Raw genomic sequence first — 19271 nt, 5'->3', positions numbered from 1 at the left:
AGTCTGAAACTTGGTGAGATGTTTCTGAAAGTGTTATTCTACAGATTTTCTTCAAAACATTTTGACAAAATTGCCCTAGCAACCATGACCACACCCTTAGCAACAACCAAATGGCAGTATTTTTGGTCAAATAACAACATCATCTGGTAGGCAAGTGAGTAAACATTCAAAAAATGTATGCAAATACCCTAGCAACCATGACTACGCCCATAGCAACAGCCAAACGGTGGTGTATTTCACAAAGATAAAAACAGGGTTTAATAGACAATTGGATAAACATTCAAAAATATTTGTAAATTTGCCTAGCAACAAGACCACGCCCATAGCAACAGCCAAATAATCACGTATATTGCAAAGATTGGGACATATCTCTGGCCCTAGCTGAGTGTAGGGTTTGCTGTGAATCTGAGAGCTTTTTCTTGTTTTTATGCCCATTTTTTCGAAGCCACCGCTTCAAATTCCTGTAGCGTTAATCCAATCAAATAGAAGAGATCACGCTGAAAAAGTGAGCGATTTGTCAGTGTACTGCCTGCTGCATACCATGTGTTGCTACATTTGCCGGATGGAAATTGGGGTGCTACATTTGCCGATTTTGATGGTACCTTGATCTGAACACTTCTTGGGTCTGGAAGGCTCTGTAGTTACTGTTGACATTAAGAATTGTCTGAATTTTTGGCAGGCAAGGCGTAATTTAGCAGAATAATCCACCCAACCACAGTCCCTCTATCACCCAACTTTGCGATTCAGGCTTCTGTCTATTTATATTTATGTTTAATGCAGCAGTTAATCATCGGAAAGATAAAAAGTACAAACACAGAAGAAAAAGTCAAAATCACATCAAACACTACAATTTATTGCAGTTCAACTCTGGCCCAAATATCACGTTACTTTACATGATGAAACATAACATCACAACTTCATACATAAACAATGACCTCAAATTAGGATTAAAAGATTATCGCTACAGCAAATAAGTAGCATCATCACATCAAGTGAAAAGCCACGTTTGTAGTCTGTATTTTTAGTTGTCTGAGTTAGGGGGTAGAACAGAGGTTTCTCTGTTAATCTTGGCATGCAAATGGGTGTTTGGACAAATGTATCAATTTCAGTATGCAAGAAAAAAATAAACTGATGCAATAAAACATGACAAAGGTCAATGGTGTTTCTCAAAGAAATGTTGTCGAAAGATTGTGATGAATTGGTTGATCTAATGTTGCAATGTAAACTCATATTTGAGCACCTATAAAAATACACAAATAAACTGGCGAGAATTTGAACTAGCATGATAGTAAAGAAAATGGCCTATGGGGAAACTATTCCCTGTACCTTCTGATCTTTGTTGACCTAAATGATGTAGGAAAGACATGTTGACTGTTTGAAAGGTATAGAATGAATGACAACTTTCAAAAAGTATGTGTGAAAGTGATTTGCACAGGAAAGAAAGTCATTGTGTTTAATGACGTTTTTTGCATAATGGAACAATGAAGACTACGCATAAATTGTCTATTGTCTACAACCTAAAGGTTCATGAATATGCATCTAGACTTATGAATATTCACCGAAGTACATACATGTAGTAACTACTAGTCTTTACTACACATTAGGACACGTAATGACTAATGACAATGTTTTTGATTTTGATTGTGCCACTAAATGTCATATCACATGAGTGAAACACCAAGCCTACATCATTTTAGCTGTACCTGAGCTATCATCAACTACTAACAATAACTGTACATTAAATAACTCTGTAGACATATTATACCAAGTATATCACTTACATTTACATCTTTAAGGGGTACTCTGGTAAATTTTTAGACAAGATTGTGTCGCCCCAGGTTCCAAACATCTACCCATTTCTGAGTACTTTTTGGCCATTGAGGGCATTACATATATATCTATCTGACAACACCTACCTTACTTAGTCACTAAGCAGATATGGGTCTAGACTCTCAGTGGACACAATCTTTGAAAAGATTATGGAGATGACAGTTCCTTTTACTTGAGAATTTAGTAAAATTCTTAGCATGAAATAGGTGACACATATTTATTAACCCCCACGTTTAGTGATACTTTACATGGAAAAATGGACCCAATGTGAGGGATATCTCATGAAAAAACTACCCATTTGGCAGCACATTCTCATTTGCCTTTTTTGTTTGAGTATCGACCCCCCTCCCCCCCAACCAAGTGTCACATACACAAATCAACATGTGCTCAAACTAAAGATCATAGAGTCATGCCATTTTCGGCAACCAGTTGTGTTACAGGTTCAAGCACACGATATGGTGCACAGTACAAGTGGAAAAAATGTCAGATTTTGATGAAAAAAAAAGTTTTATAAGTCTCGTAATCTTGTGTATAGTGAGATCTCATGCATAACATACCTGGATGCATATACCTCATTTGTAGCACTTAAAGTCCAAAAAGTCTGTATGGCACACAAAAATATGTACTCAGTGCTGTGGCCTTTTTTTCTGGCTGTGTATGATGTTGTTAAATCTGAAGTTATGTGTTAAAATTTAGTATGTGGTAATAAAGTGCATGTTATACAGTGACTCTGAATATTGTTTTTGACTATGTTTAACATTCTACATCAGATCCACTCTCTGAGTCATTAAGTGTTACCAATCCTATCTTTCCAGCTGCATGTGGTGGATTTTTGACAGATTTGAATGGCAATGTAACCAGTCCATCCTATCCCTTGGAATATCCTAAAAATAAGAATTGTGTATGGCAAATAGTGGCACAATCACATTACAGAATTTCACTACAGTTCCATGTCTTTGATCTCGAAGGAAATGATGTAAGTATTTGTGGTTTCTCTACTCTTGATATACATATTCTTTGACTACTTAACATCTGATGTATGAGGGTGCTGTTGAAGGTTTTCAATTTTTTAGCACAACTGGAAAGGTTCAGTCATATTATTTGGTGTCTAATGCTATTGGAGTGTTTACATAAACATGATGAAATTATTTTTTATTATTTTTTTTTTTTAGAATTTGATTTTTAGCATTTTTAAATTGTACACTTCAAATTTCTTTGAAATTCCCTTCGCATATTTTTTTGTTGGTTTTTACGTATATTTGATGATAGTGCACAGTGCCTTGGGCTGTCTTTTTACATGGAAGGCATTTTTTAAAGCAAGAAATATTATAATTATAATTATTATTATTATTATTATTATTATTATTATTATTATTATTGCATCGTTACATGACTTACTTTCAGACTGGTGGTTGGTTTGAAGTAACCAATTATAGCAGTCTGTCAGTGTGTGATATATTACTACTGACATGAGCTGTTCACATTTTCAGTACATTTTGACCATATGTGGGGAGAGAGAGAGAGAGAGAGAGAGAGAGAGAGAGTGAGAGATAGAGAGAGAGAGAAAGAGAGAGAGAGAGAGAGAGAGAGAGAGAGAGAGAGTGAGTGAGTGAGTGAGTGAGTGAGTTAGTTGAGCCCCAACGTACAATGTATTATAAGTCCAATGCTTAGCATAATTTAGGACTATGTCTATACAACATGGAAGATATTTCAAATGTTACCACAGCTGCAGTGGATCCACTTGATCAAAATATTGTCTTTTTCTTTCTCTTCTGTTTTTTCCCCTTCTATTTCTTTTGTGTCAGATTACAGGTGCCCATTATACAGAGGTAAAGCAAGAATACAAAATATCAAATACATTCAATTCAACTATAAAACCATAAATAATCATTTCATTTTCCAGCAATGTTATTATTACATCATGGTCAAGACGATAAGAATCATAAATGTGGTTTCATCTTTGTTAAGCTAGAATATGTAAATTTAAGTTTAAAATATTGTTGATTTCATCATTTTCAAATAAAAATAATTGTGCAGTGTTTTTACTTCTATTTAGTGGCTATATGGATGAGGATTTGGGCATTTAATTTGGATTTGTAATTGGTAGAACTATTTTATCATGGCTTCCTTTTTGAGAAATCAATGAATGAGATACAACGTTGGCAAAGTCTGTGATTGGAACTCAATACATTGCAAACAACTGAAAAATGTGTATGTACAATAACAAAGATTTTACACATTTAGCAATCTTTTCATATTTACTGAGTTACAAACAAGGACTTGGTCTATGTTGTTTCACATCGATTTTTCAAGTAGGAAGCCATGATAACATTGTTTTATGAATTAAAAATCCAAAATAAATACCCAATCTTCATCCATATGGCCAATTTTTGTTGTGTTTATGATGCAATTTAGCTTTATGTTTAAATTGTTGTTGATGTTTAAGAATAATGGTATTCATACAATTGCGTCTCTCCAATAACCTGACCAACCCTAGATTAAGCCACCAATCCTAAACAGTTTTATATCCAAAAACTAGTGAAAATTTGTGTAAATTGTCTTTGCAAAGTATCTTTGTGAAGAATTCTTTTAAAAATCCTATTCCAGAGACACGAGTGTGAATTGAATCGATAAAGTACAGTCTGCATATTGTGTTCAACAACTTCATATATAATTTATAAAGTACATTCTGTGTATTGTGTTTATCTACTTCACATATAATTTATAAAGTACAGTCTCCATATTGTGTTTATCTACTTCATATATAATTTATAAAGTACAGTCTCCATACTGTGTTTATCTACTTCATATATAATTTATAAAGTACACTCTCCATATTGTGTTTATCTACTTCATATATAATTTATAAAGTACAGTCTACATATTGTGTTTATCTACTTCATATATAATTTATAAAGTACAGTCTACATATTGTGTTTATCTACTTCATATATAATTTATAAAGTACAGTCTCCATATTGTGTTTATCTACTTCATATATAATTTATAAAGTACAGTCTCCATACTGTGTTTATCTACTTCATATATAATTTATAAAGTACACTCTCCATATTGTGTTTATCTACTTCATATATAATTTATAAAGTACAGTCTACATATTGTGTTTATCTACTTCATATATAATTTATAAAGTACAGTCTCCATATTTTGTTTATCTACTTCATATATAATTTATAAAGTACAGTCTCCATAATGTGTTTATCTACTTCATATATAATTTATAAAGTACAGTCTCCATACTGTGTTTATCTACTTCATATATAATTTATAAAGTACAGTCTCCATACTGTGTTTATCTACTTAACATATAATTTATAAAGTACAGTCTCCATATTGTGTTTATCTACTTCATATATAATTTATAAAGTACAGTCTCCATATTGTGTTTATCTACTTCATATATAATTTATAAAGTACAGTCTCCATATTATGTTTATCTACTTCATATATAATTTATAAAGTACAGTCTCCATATTTTGTTTATCTACTTCATATATAATTTATAAAGTACAGTCTCCATATTGTGTTTATCTACTTCATATATAATTTATAAAGTACAGTCTCCATATTGTGTTTATCTACTTCATATATAATTTATAAAGTACAGTCTCCATATTATGTTTATCTACTTCATATATAATTTATAAAGTACAGTCTCCATATTTTGTTTATCTACTTCATATATAATTTATAAAGTACAGTCTCCATACTGTGTTTATCTACTTCATATATAATTTATAAAGTACAGTCTCCATACTGTGTTTATCTACTTCATATATAATTTATAAAGTACAGTCTCCATATTATGTTTATCTACTTCATATATAATTTATAAAGTACAGTCTCCATACTGTGTTTATTTACTTCATATATAATTTATAAAGTACAGTCTCCATATTGTGTTTATCTACTTCATATATAATTTATAAAGTACAGTCTCCATATTGTGTTTATCTACTTCACATATAATTTATAAAGTACAGTCTACATATTGTGTTTATCTACTTCATATATAATTTATAAAGTACAGTCTCCATATTGTGTTTATCTACTTCATATATAATTTATAAAGTACAGTCTCCATATTATGTTTATCTACTTCATATATAATTTATAAAGTACAGTCTCCATATTTTGTTTATCTACTTCATATATAATTTATAAAGTACAGTCTCCATAATGTGTTTATCTACTTCATATATAATTTATAAAGTACAGTCTCCATACTGTGTTTATCTACTTAACATATAATTTATAAAGTACAGTCTCCATATTGTGTTTATCTACTTCATATATAATTTATAAAGTACAGTCTCCATATTGTGTTTATCTACTTCATATATAATTTATAAAGTACAGTCTCCATATTATGTTTATCTACTTCATATATAATTTATAAAGTACAGTCTCCATATTTTGTTTATCTACTTCATATATAATTTATAAAGTACAGTCTCCATACTGTGTTTATCTACTTCATATATAATTTATAAAGTACAGTCTCCATACTGTGTTTATCTACTTCATATATAATTTATAAAGTACAGTCTCCATATTATGTTTATCTACTTCATATATAATTTATAAAGTACAGTCTCCATACTGTGTTTATTTACTTCATATATAATTTATAAAGTACAGTCTCCATATTGTGTTTATCTACTTCATATATAATTTATAAAGTACAGTCTCCATATTGTGTTTATCTACTTCATATATAATTTATAAAGTACAGTCTCCATAGTTTGTTTATCTACTTCATATATAATTTATAAAGTACAGTCTCCATAATGTGTTTATCTACTTCATATATAATTTATAAAGTACAGTCTCCATACTGTGTTTATCTACTTAACATATAATTTATAAAGTACAGTCTCCATATTGTGTTTATCTACTTCATATATAATTTATAAAGTACAGTCTCCATATTGTGTTTATCTACTTCATATATAATTTATAAAGTACAGTCTCCATATTATGTTTATCTACTTCATATATAATTTATAAAGTACAGTCTCCATATTTTGTTTATCTACTTCATATATAATTTATAAAGTACAGTCTCCATACTGTGTTTATCTACTTCATATATAATTTATAAAGTACAGTCTCCATACTGTGTTTATCTACTTCATATATAATTTATAAAGTACAGTCTCCATATTATGTTTATCTACTTCATATATAATTTATAAAGTACAGTCTACATATTGTGTTTATCTACTTCATATATAATTTATAAAGTACAGTCTCCATATTTTGTTTATCTACTTCATATATAATTTATAAAGTACAGTCTCCATAATGTGTTTATCTACTTCATATATAATTTATAAAGTACAGTCTCCATACTGTGTTTATCTACTTCATATATAATTTATAAAGTACAGTCTCCATACTGTGTTTATCTACTTCATATATAATTTATAAAGTACAGTCTCCATACTGTGTTTAACTACTTCACATATAATTTATAAAGTACAGTCTCCATATTGTGTTTATCACTTCATATATAATTTATAAAGTACAGTCTACATATTGTGTTTATCACTTCACATATAATTTATAAAGTACAGTGTCCATATTGTGTTTATCTACTTCATATATAATTTATAAAGTACATTCTCCATACTGTGTTTATCTACTTCATATATAATTTATAAAGTACAGTCTCCATATTGTGTTTATCTACTTCATATATAATTTATAAAGTACAGTCTCCATATTGTGTTTATCTACTTCATATATAATTTATAAAGTACAGTCTCCATACTGTGTTTATCTACTTCATATATAATTTATAAAGTACAGTCTCCATATTGTGTTTATCTACTTCATATATAATTTATAAAGTACAGTCTCCATATTATGTTTATCTACTTTACATATAATTTATAAAGTACAGTCTCCATAATGTGTTTATCTACTTCATATATAATTTATAAAGTACAGTCTCCATACTGTGTTTATCTACTTCATATATAATTTATAAAGTACAGTCTCCATACTGTGTTTAACTACTTCACATATAATTTATAAAGTACAGTCTCCATATTGTGTTTATCTACTTCATATATAATTTATAAAGTACAGTCTCCATATTGTGTTTATCTACTTCACATATAATTTATAAAGTACAGTCTCCATATTATGTTTATCTACTTTACATATAATTTATAAAGTACAGTCTCCATACTGTGTTTATCTACTTCATATATAATTTATAAAGTACAGTCTCCATATTGTGTTTATCTACTTCATATATAATTTATAAAGTACAGTCTCCATACTGTGTTTATCTACTTTACATATAATTTATAAAGTACAGTCTCCATATTGTGTTTATCTACTTCATATATAATTTATAAAGTACAGTCTCCATACTGTGTTTATCTACTTCACATATAATTTATAAAGTACAGTCTCCATACTGTGTTTATCTACTTCATATATAATTTATAAAGTACAGTCTACATATTGTGTTTATCTACTTCACATATAATTTATAAAGTACAGTCTCCATACTGTGTTTATCTACTTCATATATAATTTATAAAGTACAGTCTCCATATTGTGTTCTTCTACTTCACATATAATTTATAAAGTACAGTCTCCATATTGTGTTTATCTACTTCATATATAATTTATAAAGTACAGTCTCCATATTGTGTTTATCTACTTCATATATAATTTATAAAGTACAGTGTCCATACTGTGTTTATCTACTTCATATATAATTTATAAAGTACAGTCTCCATATTGTGTTCTTCTACTTCACATATAATTGTCTTCGTTTTTATCTTTTACACCTCATCAAACTATCACAGAAATATTGTGACTAACGAGTATCCTGTCTTTTGTTTGAAGCAATTTCTATAAGAAAAAAAATGAAATAATATTTTGACCTACCTACCTTAATTCATGAAGTCATATTATTGGGAACAAACATTTTTTTTTTTTTTTACTTTTGTTAATTATAAATTAGTGTCATTATTCACTACTAGATATTTGTATTTGTTCACCCTTGTTAGAAAAATGAAGGCACAGGGGGCCCTTTCAATTGTTTATAGTTTCCATATCAAGTGTAAAAGTATATTGTTTCATTTGCTAATTGAGCACATTAGAAAGGCCACATGCTAGGCTTGTAAATAAACCAATTGAAACAGTATATTTGTGCACTTGATATGAATGCTATACATAAGTGTAGCACATAGAAAGTGCTTTACTTCAGTGTTACTAGTTGTACTTGTGACAAGTGTTATAAAGAAGTCCTGTCAGAAATATGAGTGACATATAAAAATATGAGTGACATAAGGAGTTTTTTAAGAAATATGAGTGACATAAGGAGTTTTATAAAAATATGACTGACAAGGAGCTTTGTAAGAAATGTGATTGACATAAGGATCTTTGTAAGAAATATGATATTATGATATCAGTGACATAAGGAGCTTTGTAAGAAATATGATTGACATAAGGAGCTTTGTAAGAAATATGATTGTCATGATATCAGTGACATAAGGAGCTTTGTAAGAAATATGATTGACATAAGGAGCTTTGTAAGAAATATGATTGTCATGATATCAGTGACATAAGGAGCTTTGTAAGAAATATGATTGACATAAGGAGCTTTGTAAGAAATATGATTGTCATGATATCAGTGACATAAGGAGCTTTGTAAGAAATATGATTGACATAAGGAGCTTTGTAAGAAATATGATTGTCATGATATCAGTGACATAAGGAGCTTTGTAAGAAATATGATTGACATAAGGAGCTTTGTAAGAAATATGATTGTCATGATATCAGTGACATAAGGAGCTTTGTAAGAAATATGATTGACATAAGGAGCTTTGTAAAAATATAGTATAAGGATTCAGAATAGCCATAACAAAGATGTACATGTATGATTAAATAGAAAATAAATGTATTTATTTATTTAGTACAATGTTATGTTTCAACTCTTAAGTTTGTTTCAAATTGTTAGAATACCTATCAATGTGAAAGGCCTGTACTGTCGGGGGGGGGGGGGGGGGGGGGGGCCTTCAGTTTATTTATTTTGTTGTTGTTTTTATTTATGTTTATGAAGTAAATGTTTATTGTTTATACAGGTATGTAAATATGACTATGTCGAGATACGGAGTGGGATAGCTAAGGACTCTCCTTTACATGGCAAGTTTTGTGGTGATCAGTTACCAGAGACAATTACATCACATCACAACAGTATGAGAGTTGAATTCAGATCAGATAACACAGTGTCTAAGAGTGGATTCTTTGCTACTTTCTTTATGGGTAAGTCTGTACATTGGGTTAGGATGACTCTATTTTTTGTTTCTCATAAGCAATTCTCACTATCTGCAATACAATTCTATGCATCGCTAAGGAGTCAAATGGAATGCAGTCTTGTGACCGCGCTTGTATTTGTGGACACCTACACTTCTGGTCGTCTATGTCAATACACATGAATGTTTCTTCCAAACAGTTTAATTTGTAACAAATAAGATAAACGCATGTTTTAAGCTCATATAATTGTGGAGGTGGGCAATTTAAATATGTACAGTATCTTTCCAGAGCAAAATTACAAGAGATGTCTACAACTGAAAATGGGAAAGAAACATTCCTGTGTATTAGCATAGCCGACCGGAAGTGTAGTTGTCGACATTAGAACGCATTGTCGCACGACTTCATTCCATTTGACTCCACAGTGATGTGTAGAATTGTATTGCAGGTAGCGAGAATTATGGGTTGGTCGGTCGGGCAGTGTGTCAAAATCATTTTGTTCATGTAATCTCTGCCTCTCCTTTTCCTCCTCTCTTTTTTTTTATTAAGTACAGGGGGAGGGGGAAGGTAGCTTCACAACCCCCCCCCCCCCCCCTTTGACTAACTTCCATCGTAAAATACTCTGTTCATGAATAAACGTCACTGCGTCACATGACTGTAGATGACATCAACAGTCCAGACACTTGTTCGTTCTTTCCAGAAAGGATACTGTTCTGCAAATATTAGAGGTGGGTGAAAATAAAATTTGATTTTCTCGTCAGAGCTGAAAAGTTGGGACAGTCAGGTAATGAGAAACAGAAAAAAAAATTGTGTCACCCTTATTGACAAGGAGAACCTTCATACAAGGATAGAGCTGGATCCTTAGACTAATTTCAAAGTATTGTGTGTGGTTATAAAAATGATGTGACACAATATTTCATATTTACCACTACCAGTGTTTGATTGTTTGCTGTTTATGACCACACTACCCATAATGCACCACACAACCCATAATGCACAATTAAAGATATTCCAGATGCTTGATTTTCGAGTATTTTTAGTGATCATTGAATAGACTTCATGTAATTTTGATTTATAATAACTACACTTTTATCATGTAAATAACTAAACATTTGCATCAAGTGAAAATTTCTACTTACATTTTTTTGGAAACGAATCCAAATTTTTTACTGACATCTCGTCAGCACCATAAGGGATGTACTACAAGAAGCTGTTATCAATTTATTATAGTCAATTTTTGACCAAGGTTGTTAGCCAATCAAACACTGACAATTTTTGTCTAAGGCTGTTAGCCAATCAAACACTGACAATTTTGTCAAAAGCTGTTAGCCAATCAAACACTGACAATTTTTGTCTAAGGCTGTTAGCCAATCAAACACTGACAATTTTGTCAAAAGCTGTTAGCCAATCAAACACTGACAATTTTTGTCCAAGGTTGTTAGCTAATCAAACACGGATAATTTTTGTCTGAGGCTGTTAGCCAATCAAACACTGACAATTTTGTCAAAAGCTGTTAGCCAATCAAACACTGATAATTTTTGTTCAAGGTTGTTAGCCAATCAAACGCGGATAATTTTTGTCTGAGGCTGTTAGCCAATCAAACACTGACAATTTTTGTCAAAAGTTGATAGCCAATCAAACACTGACAATTTTTGTCCAAGGTTGTTAGCCAATCAAACACTGACAATTTTTATAAAGGTTGTTAGCCAATCAAACACTGACAATTTTGTCAAAAGCTGTTAGCCAATCAAACACTGACAATTTTGTCAAAAGTTGATAGCCAATCAAACACTGACAATTTTTATAAAGGTTGTTAGCCAATCAAACACTGACAATTTTTATAAAGGTTGTTAGCCAATCAAACACTGACAGTAGCAAAGATTGAACCAGATTATGAGACTGATTTACAGTAGAAATATCGAAGGCGTTGCCGAAAGACTGTGCGTATCATACACATTTTATGTTCCCCAAGAACAATTTAGATAGTAGTCCGTGGGCTGACCCCTGAAAAACCTTCTAGAAATAGGAGTTTGTTGTAGGAGGTCTTGGTTACTACACGATCTTTGCAGATATCATTTGTGCATAGTATGCTAATACCAAACTTAAAATGTACTCCAAAAAATGTTTGCACATATGTAAGAAATTTGACCAAAACTGTAATTTTTTCACCCAAAATTGACATTTTCGACAAGAATCTGTAGCTCTTTTAAGATCTTGGTAGATATTTTAATATATTTGTATTTATATTTGTATCCTTACAATAAATATGGATACTTAGAGTGAAATTCATGGTAAATATTTGGTAAATTGGACCAAAAATGTCATATTTTCCTTCCGTAAGGAAGAAGATACTATTGGGGCAGAAATGTCTGTGTGTGTGTGTGTCCCTTATGGTGTTAATGAATAATTTGCATAATTAATGAGTTTCGGTAATTAGGCTATATCTGAAGACTGCGTACTTCAATTTCAATACCATTCAGTACATACAATAACAAATCATATGTGGCCTATACAATTTGTTGATGTATTATATAATGTTTGCTGATGTACCTTACACTGTTAATAAATAATTTGCTTAATTAATGAGTTTTGGTAGTTATGCAATATCTTTAGACTGCATACTTCAATTTCCATACAATTTAGTACATACGTTAAATGTAACAGAGTGCATAATTTGTATTATAAAAACTATCAATTTCACCTAAAGATTTAGGGAACACTTTGCGTAATTAATTATTGTTAGTACTTAGGCTTTGTCAAAAAACGTTCATTACCATATTTTTAGCTCCGCTGTCAGCGAAAGCTGAAAGAGTAGCTTTAGGTATAGGTTGTATTAAGGTATAGAGTATAGGTGGAATCATTGGTGTATGTCAAACTTTTATATTTCATCATCTTCTCCGAAAGTGACAGTCAGAATTCTTCGATATTTGGTGTGCATGTTCCCTTGGGGGAGGCTATTCAGATTTGTTCATGCCAAGTTGATCTGTGCCATTTTCAATTTTTTAGCTCCACTGTCAGCGAAAGCTGAAAGCGTAGCTTTAGGTATAGGTGGGTATTGAGGTATAGAGAGTAGAGTGAATCATAGGTGTCCGTCAAACTTTTATATTTTCACTATCTACTCCGAAAGTGACAGTCGGAATTCTTCGATATTTGGTGTGCATGTTCCCTGGGGGGAGGCTATTCAGATTTGTTCATGCCAAGTTGATCTGTGCCATTTTCAATTTTTTATGATTTTTTTTCCAAAAACGACATTTTCATCAACTCCTCATAAACTTCAAGTCAGATTGCTTTGATATCTGGTGTGTTGATGCACAGGGGGTAGCTTACTTAGATTTGTTAATTTCAAGTCAGCGCGTCTTCTCTTCTATTTTTTATAATTTTTTTTTTGAAATTTGAAAAAAAAATGAATATGTTAATGAGTATTATGACCGACGCCATATTGGAAATCAGTCCGCGAGACTTTAGGTAAAGTGCAACTTTTCAAAAGACACTATTGACGTCAAACAAGCAATGTAATATGTACTATAGTCTTAATTCTATGCATTGTGCGCCCGAATGACAAATATTTGTTCGAAAAAGGGTTGTAAACTTCAAATCCAATTCTCCACCCCTCCTACAGAATGGTTCATTCCAGTATATGCACCTCATTATCATTGTGAGAAGTCTTCCATGCCTGAACTGAAGTGTATCGAACGATTTTTGACAGAGTCAGTCGTCAATAAAAACGATAATACTCTTTCTAAAATTACCACATTTTGAAAGGGAAAGTACTTTGTGGTTCATTTATGGAATTTTGTTTTTGTACGATCAATATTGGTGGCAAAATTACAGCGTCAAAATTGCCGATGTGGTAATGCACGACAATCCCAAGTACCCGGATGCACGAGGGACTAACCCAGAAGCAAGTTGTTGTCAGCCATACGTTACAGTACAGTGGTAACATCGTCCGAGAAATCGCTGCGTTCAGAGTGTCATTATTCACAGAATTGTTGTTTTCGAGTGAAAACCCTTCTTGAATTGTATAACTCTAACATGTCAAGTTATATTTTGAAAGTTGTATCGCTAGTTTGAGACGATTTTCTCACGTACTATCGGGGCTTACTTGGACTTGGACCTTACTCCAGTTCATCGGGAAGTTTAGCCAGTCCGATAATTCTTTCTGGTTTAGTTTACAACACTTTTGATCGTGCAGATTTTGTTGTTGTGATGAAAAGAAATTTAAAAAAAAAGATCACTTCAACCATTTCGTTGTGTTTTCTTTATGAAAGGTAATCGAACATGAACGAGTGTTACACCACTGTAACCAGGAGGGTCTATGCTGTAACGTATGGCAAGGGTTCGACATACACGCTGGTCCGCTATCCCGCGAGTCTAGTAACTTTCTGTAAGGACCAGTAAAGGTTACTAAAATGCCCATTGCAGGTAGTCGGACGGGATAGTGACTTTTCGATAGGTATATTAGGGAGCTCAGAATTCAAACCACCGGCTATATGATGAATTCACGGTCATAGTAAAATTCATTTGATTTTTAATTTGCTATTTTGACCAACTCCGGTTGTCTATTCGCGATAAAATTACGATTAGTTTGGAAACGAGGTAGATTTTCTATGATTCCGTGTCATAAAAGCATGTGTTGTGTAGTTTTCGAAAAGCACACCCGGTGGGAAAGTCGCCCAACAGGCGATCTCGCGCCATTGCTGTACTACGTGGCACTTTATTCTGGCAGGGTGTCTCTTGAAAACGGGAATAGCGAAGGATGAGCCAATCAAGTGAGACATTTCAAATGTAGCTAATATTATAGCCAATAAAATTAGTTGTACGATGATATGTGTATAATAAGGGTAAGGCTGGCCTCTACACTGTAGCAAGTAAATAGTAAAGTTGAAAACTTTGTCGCATGAATTCGTATTTATGTACGGATGCGTAGTCTTTCTGAACTGTAATTTTTAGATCAGTTAGTGTTTAAACTACGTTTCTGAGTTAATTATTCGGTAGGTTATTGACGAGCTCCCTTTGTAAAAACGCTGTACAAATTGGATGTCAGCGTTCGCCCGGCCACGTTCAACGGAACTAAGTGAAGCTCAATCATAACAATGGTGGCTGTCAAAATCGAAGACGCAATTTGACCGTGTTGTTATTTCAGTGAGTTTATTCAGCAAGAAAACAACGTGTTCTATGTTTTTGTACTTCCTACATGATGTGATGATCGGTTTTTTTTACCTGTACAACTTACAGCCTACAATGAAACTGCTCACTTAGTTAGTAACACTGACACGATTCCGTGTTCCGTGTTCCGTGTTCCGTGTTCATGTTTTGGGGCACATTTCTAAATATGCGAAACCAGTTATTGAATGTGTAGTGGATATTGATATTCAGTTTGAAAAATTAAAATCCTGAACTTTATTTTGCGAACGGTTTTGTCATGTCTTAGTAATTATAGGGCCGACTGTATCACGTTTAACGTTTATGTCAACCCGGAAGTACATAGACACGAAAATAGACGAAGTGACTTGTACATGTAATTAGTAACAAAATTTTGCTGTAACTGCTGGTAACCTTCAAATTTATTTATTTTTATGTTGTAAATACATTCTAATATGCACTAAGGACAACACTATAAAGACTTGCTCCATGGGAAGGTAATTTTTTGTCTTTTAAACATGCAATAGTTAGATCAATGTGTACCAGAAATGTTATGTAGCATTTAAGCTAGAAATAAGACCACATAATATCTTATTACTCCCCCCCCCCCCCAATTAAGACAAACTACTCACAGAAAGCAACAAAAAAAGAGAAGAAGCTCCAAAACATAAAAAAGAGAATAAAATTACAGTAATGAGTTGATGATGCACAAACAACTACAAAGAAATAGACAGTTCAATTACAACACACGGTTTGAAATAAATATGGGGTTTGGAAAAGTGAATTAGAAGTAGAGCAAAAACTAAGAGAGATGAAGAGCCTAAGTGAACAAGCGAAAGCACTTAAAGATAGGACCACCAAATTTTTTGCAGGACTACTACGTTATCAATTTTACTAGTCCTGTGGGATAGTGACTTTTTTACTCCAGTGTCGAACCCTGTTGGCTGAGAATGACTCTCTTTCGGGTACTTGGGGATTGTCGCCGTACGGAAACTAAGATGGCGATTAATACATTTCTTCCCTATATATATATCTACTACAACTAGTACAAGTTGAATGTTGTTGACTTGGTAAATTTGTTAGAAAATTGAAATTCAAATTGCCTCAAAATTATTTTAGATCCCTAGGAACTGCCTGATTTAGAACAAGTAAACGAAGGTGGTGATGGGGATGGTGGGTGGGATTGACTCGGTAGGCAGAGACAAATTTAGCAATGTTCTCCAAACGCAGCTTGAACTAGACTGAGGGTAGAAGGAGCCTCTAAGTTTATTTCATTCATCATTAAAATTTTCCAGGGTTAAAGCTGTAAGACACTGGAATTATTTATAGCCAACCTCAAAATCCTCTTTTTTTCTTTTTCTTGTGTGCATTTCCCAGTCATTTTTTTTCTGAGATTTTGTGCAATTTTTCATAGCAGTAGATTTTTGTTATAAAATGGTGACTATGGTATAAAAGTACAATACATTACCAACTTCTGTGTAAAATGTGTTTTATAGTGAGACATCATATGAAACCACTAACCACTTTATTGCATCGCTAAAACAAAACTGCACAGTAAAGAGCTGAAGAACTGAACCACTTCTACATGTCACCAAAATAAAAAATAAAATTTAAAAAAAAACAGCGGAGCTATTCTGACCGATAGGTCGCTTGTATTGATTTTTTTTTCAAAAAATGACATTTTCATCATCTCCTTGAAAACTTCTTATCAGATTGCTTTTGATATCTGGTGTGTTGATGCACAGAGGATAGCTTATTTAGATTTGTTAATTTCAAGTCAGCACGTAACAACACAGGACGTTCTTGGTACTCACTAAAATCACACTTCAGACCCACTATAAAAGTGTGATGTTTTCAGATAACATGTAACTTGTGATTAATTCTATATTGTCGTGCAATTTGGAGTGACAGTGAACCAGAATTAAGACAACTTGCGTAAGTAAAGCATGCCTAGGCATGCAATTGAAGTTATGCAAGAGCAGTCTCACTGCCAACTGTGAATTGAATCGACCAAACTTTGTTTATTGGCCGACTGTTCACATGTAAAGTTAAACGTCATGAACATGTCTTGCCATTTCCAAAATGCAAATATTTGGCAAGTAAAAATAATTAAAATAATTACAACTTTAATTTGGCTTCAGACTTTGCATTATGTTTGCGTATCTTTCCCCGTTTTACATGTAAATCCGAAAAGGTTCTCTCTCGTCATGTCATCAGTGATCCTACCGGGGCTGCTTTGAGTACGAGCGAAGTGAGGCATGTTGAGGTATTTTGTTGAGAATTATAAATATTGCGAAATGTCAAGTACAAGGTTTAAATACAATGGAATAATGAAAAAAATGGCCGAGTCTGCTGACAGGCACCGGTCACAAGAAACTCTGTAAATTAAAATATCAGACGATGTATGTATTAATCGCCATCTTTCTTAGTTTCCGTATGGCGACAATCCCAGGTACCCGGATGCACGAGGGACTAACCCGGAAGCAAGTCGTTGTCAGCCATACGTTACAGTGGTAACATCGTCCGAGAAATCGCTGCGTTCAGAGTGTCATTAATCACAGAATTGTTGTTTTCGAGTGAAAACCCATCTTGAATTGTATAACTCTAACAAATGAAGACATGTCAAGTTATATTTTGAAAGTTGTATCGCTAGTTTGAGACGATTTTCTCACGCACTATTGTACTATCGAGGCTTACTTGGACTTGGACCTTACTCCAGTTCATCGGGAAGTTTAGCCAGTCCGATAATTCTTTCTGGTTTAGTTTACAACACTTTTGATCACGCAGATTTTGTTGTAGTGATGAAAAGAAATTAAAAAAAAAGATCACTTCAACCATTTCGTTGTGTTTTCTTTGTGAAAGGTAACCGAACATGAACGAGTGTTACGACTGTAACGTATGGCTGAGAATGACTCTCTTCCGGGTACTTGGGATTGTCACCATACGGAAACTAAGATGGCGATTAATACATTACTTCCCTATATATATCTACTACAATTAGTACAAGTTGAATGTTGTTGACTTGGTAAATTTGTTAGAAAATTGAAATTCAAATTGCCTCAAAATTATTTTAGATCCGTAGTTTATTTCATTCATCATTAAAATTTTCCAGGGTTACAGCTGTAAGACACTGGAATTATTTATAGCCAACCTCAAAATCCTCTTTTTTTCTTTTTCTTGTGTGCATTTCCCAGTCATTTTTTTTCTGAGATTTTGTGCAATTTTTCATAACAGTAGATTTTTGTTATAAAATGGTGACTGGTATAAAATTACAATACATTACCAACTTTCTGTGTAAAATGTGTTTTATAGTGAGACATCATATGAAACCACTAACCACTTTATTACATCGCTAAAACAAAACTGCATAGTGAAGAGCTGAAGAACTGAACCACTTCTACATGTCACCAAAATAAAAAATTAAATAAAAAAAAACAAACAGCGGAGCTATTCTGACCGATAGGTTGCTTGTTTGAATATTATTTTAATGGGTAATTTGCATAATTGGTGATTCCCTTACAGGAGGCATTCAATTTAAATCTCTTAGATTTTCGATTAGAAATTTAGGAAGTATGATATTAATGTCGAACTTTCTAATTTTACCTTGTTGTTTTGCAATTTCTCCCAATATCAAGCTACTGCTGTTTGGTGTGAGCACTTTCATTGAACACATTCATCAGGTGTAATAAAGTATGATTTATAACAATATTATGAATCTATAAGCTTACAGAAAGAAATTGTTGATCTTCAACACAGTTGTTCATGATCTAGCCTACTTGTATTACTTCACAAAATTGTAGTAACACTGATGACCGTTACATTGACCTCTGTATATTCATTGCACAGTGAGGGCGCAATGTGTGGATTGAACAGGGACTTTGAATTATATTTATGATAGCAAGACGATACCCTTATGGAAGGGCATTCAGTTTAAATCTGGTTTCTTCCATAAGGAAGAGATGTATTAGTGGGTGAAAGTCTGTGTCTGTCTGTCTGTC

At 32.5% G+C, this 19271-nt stretch overlaps 1 protein-coding gene across 1 annotated transcript in view; it reads left to right on the top strand.

Annotated features, from left to right (window-relative positions):
* Positions 1-19271, top strand: part of LOC144452364 (tolloid-like protein 1) — a 115036-nt gene that overhangs the window by 71624 nt on the left and 24141 nt on the right. Inside the window, exons 11-13 of the mRNA XM_078143457.1 lie at positions 2646-2806; positions 3636-3659; positions 9963-10143. Coding sequence (XP_077999583.1) covers positions 2646-2806; positions 3636-3659; positions 9963-10143 — 366 coding nt within the window. The remainder of the gene's footprint in view (positions 1-2645; positions 2807-3635; positions 3660-9962; positions 10144-19271) is intronic.

This window comes from Glandiceps talaboti, chromosome 22, assembly GCF_964340395.1.
Source record: "Glandiceps talaboti chromosome 22, keGlaTala1.1, whole genome shotgun sequence".
Taxonomy (NCBI): domain Eukaryota; kingdom Metazoa; phylum Hemichordata; class Enteropneusta; family Spengelidae; genus Glandiceps; species Glandiceps talaboti.
This window is presented reverse-complemented; position numbering and strand designations above follow the sequence as displayed.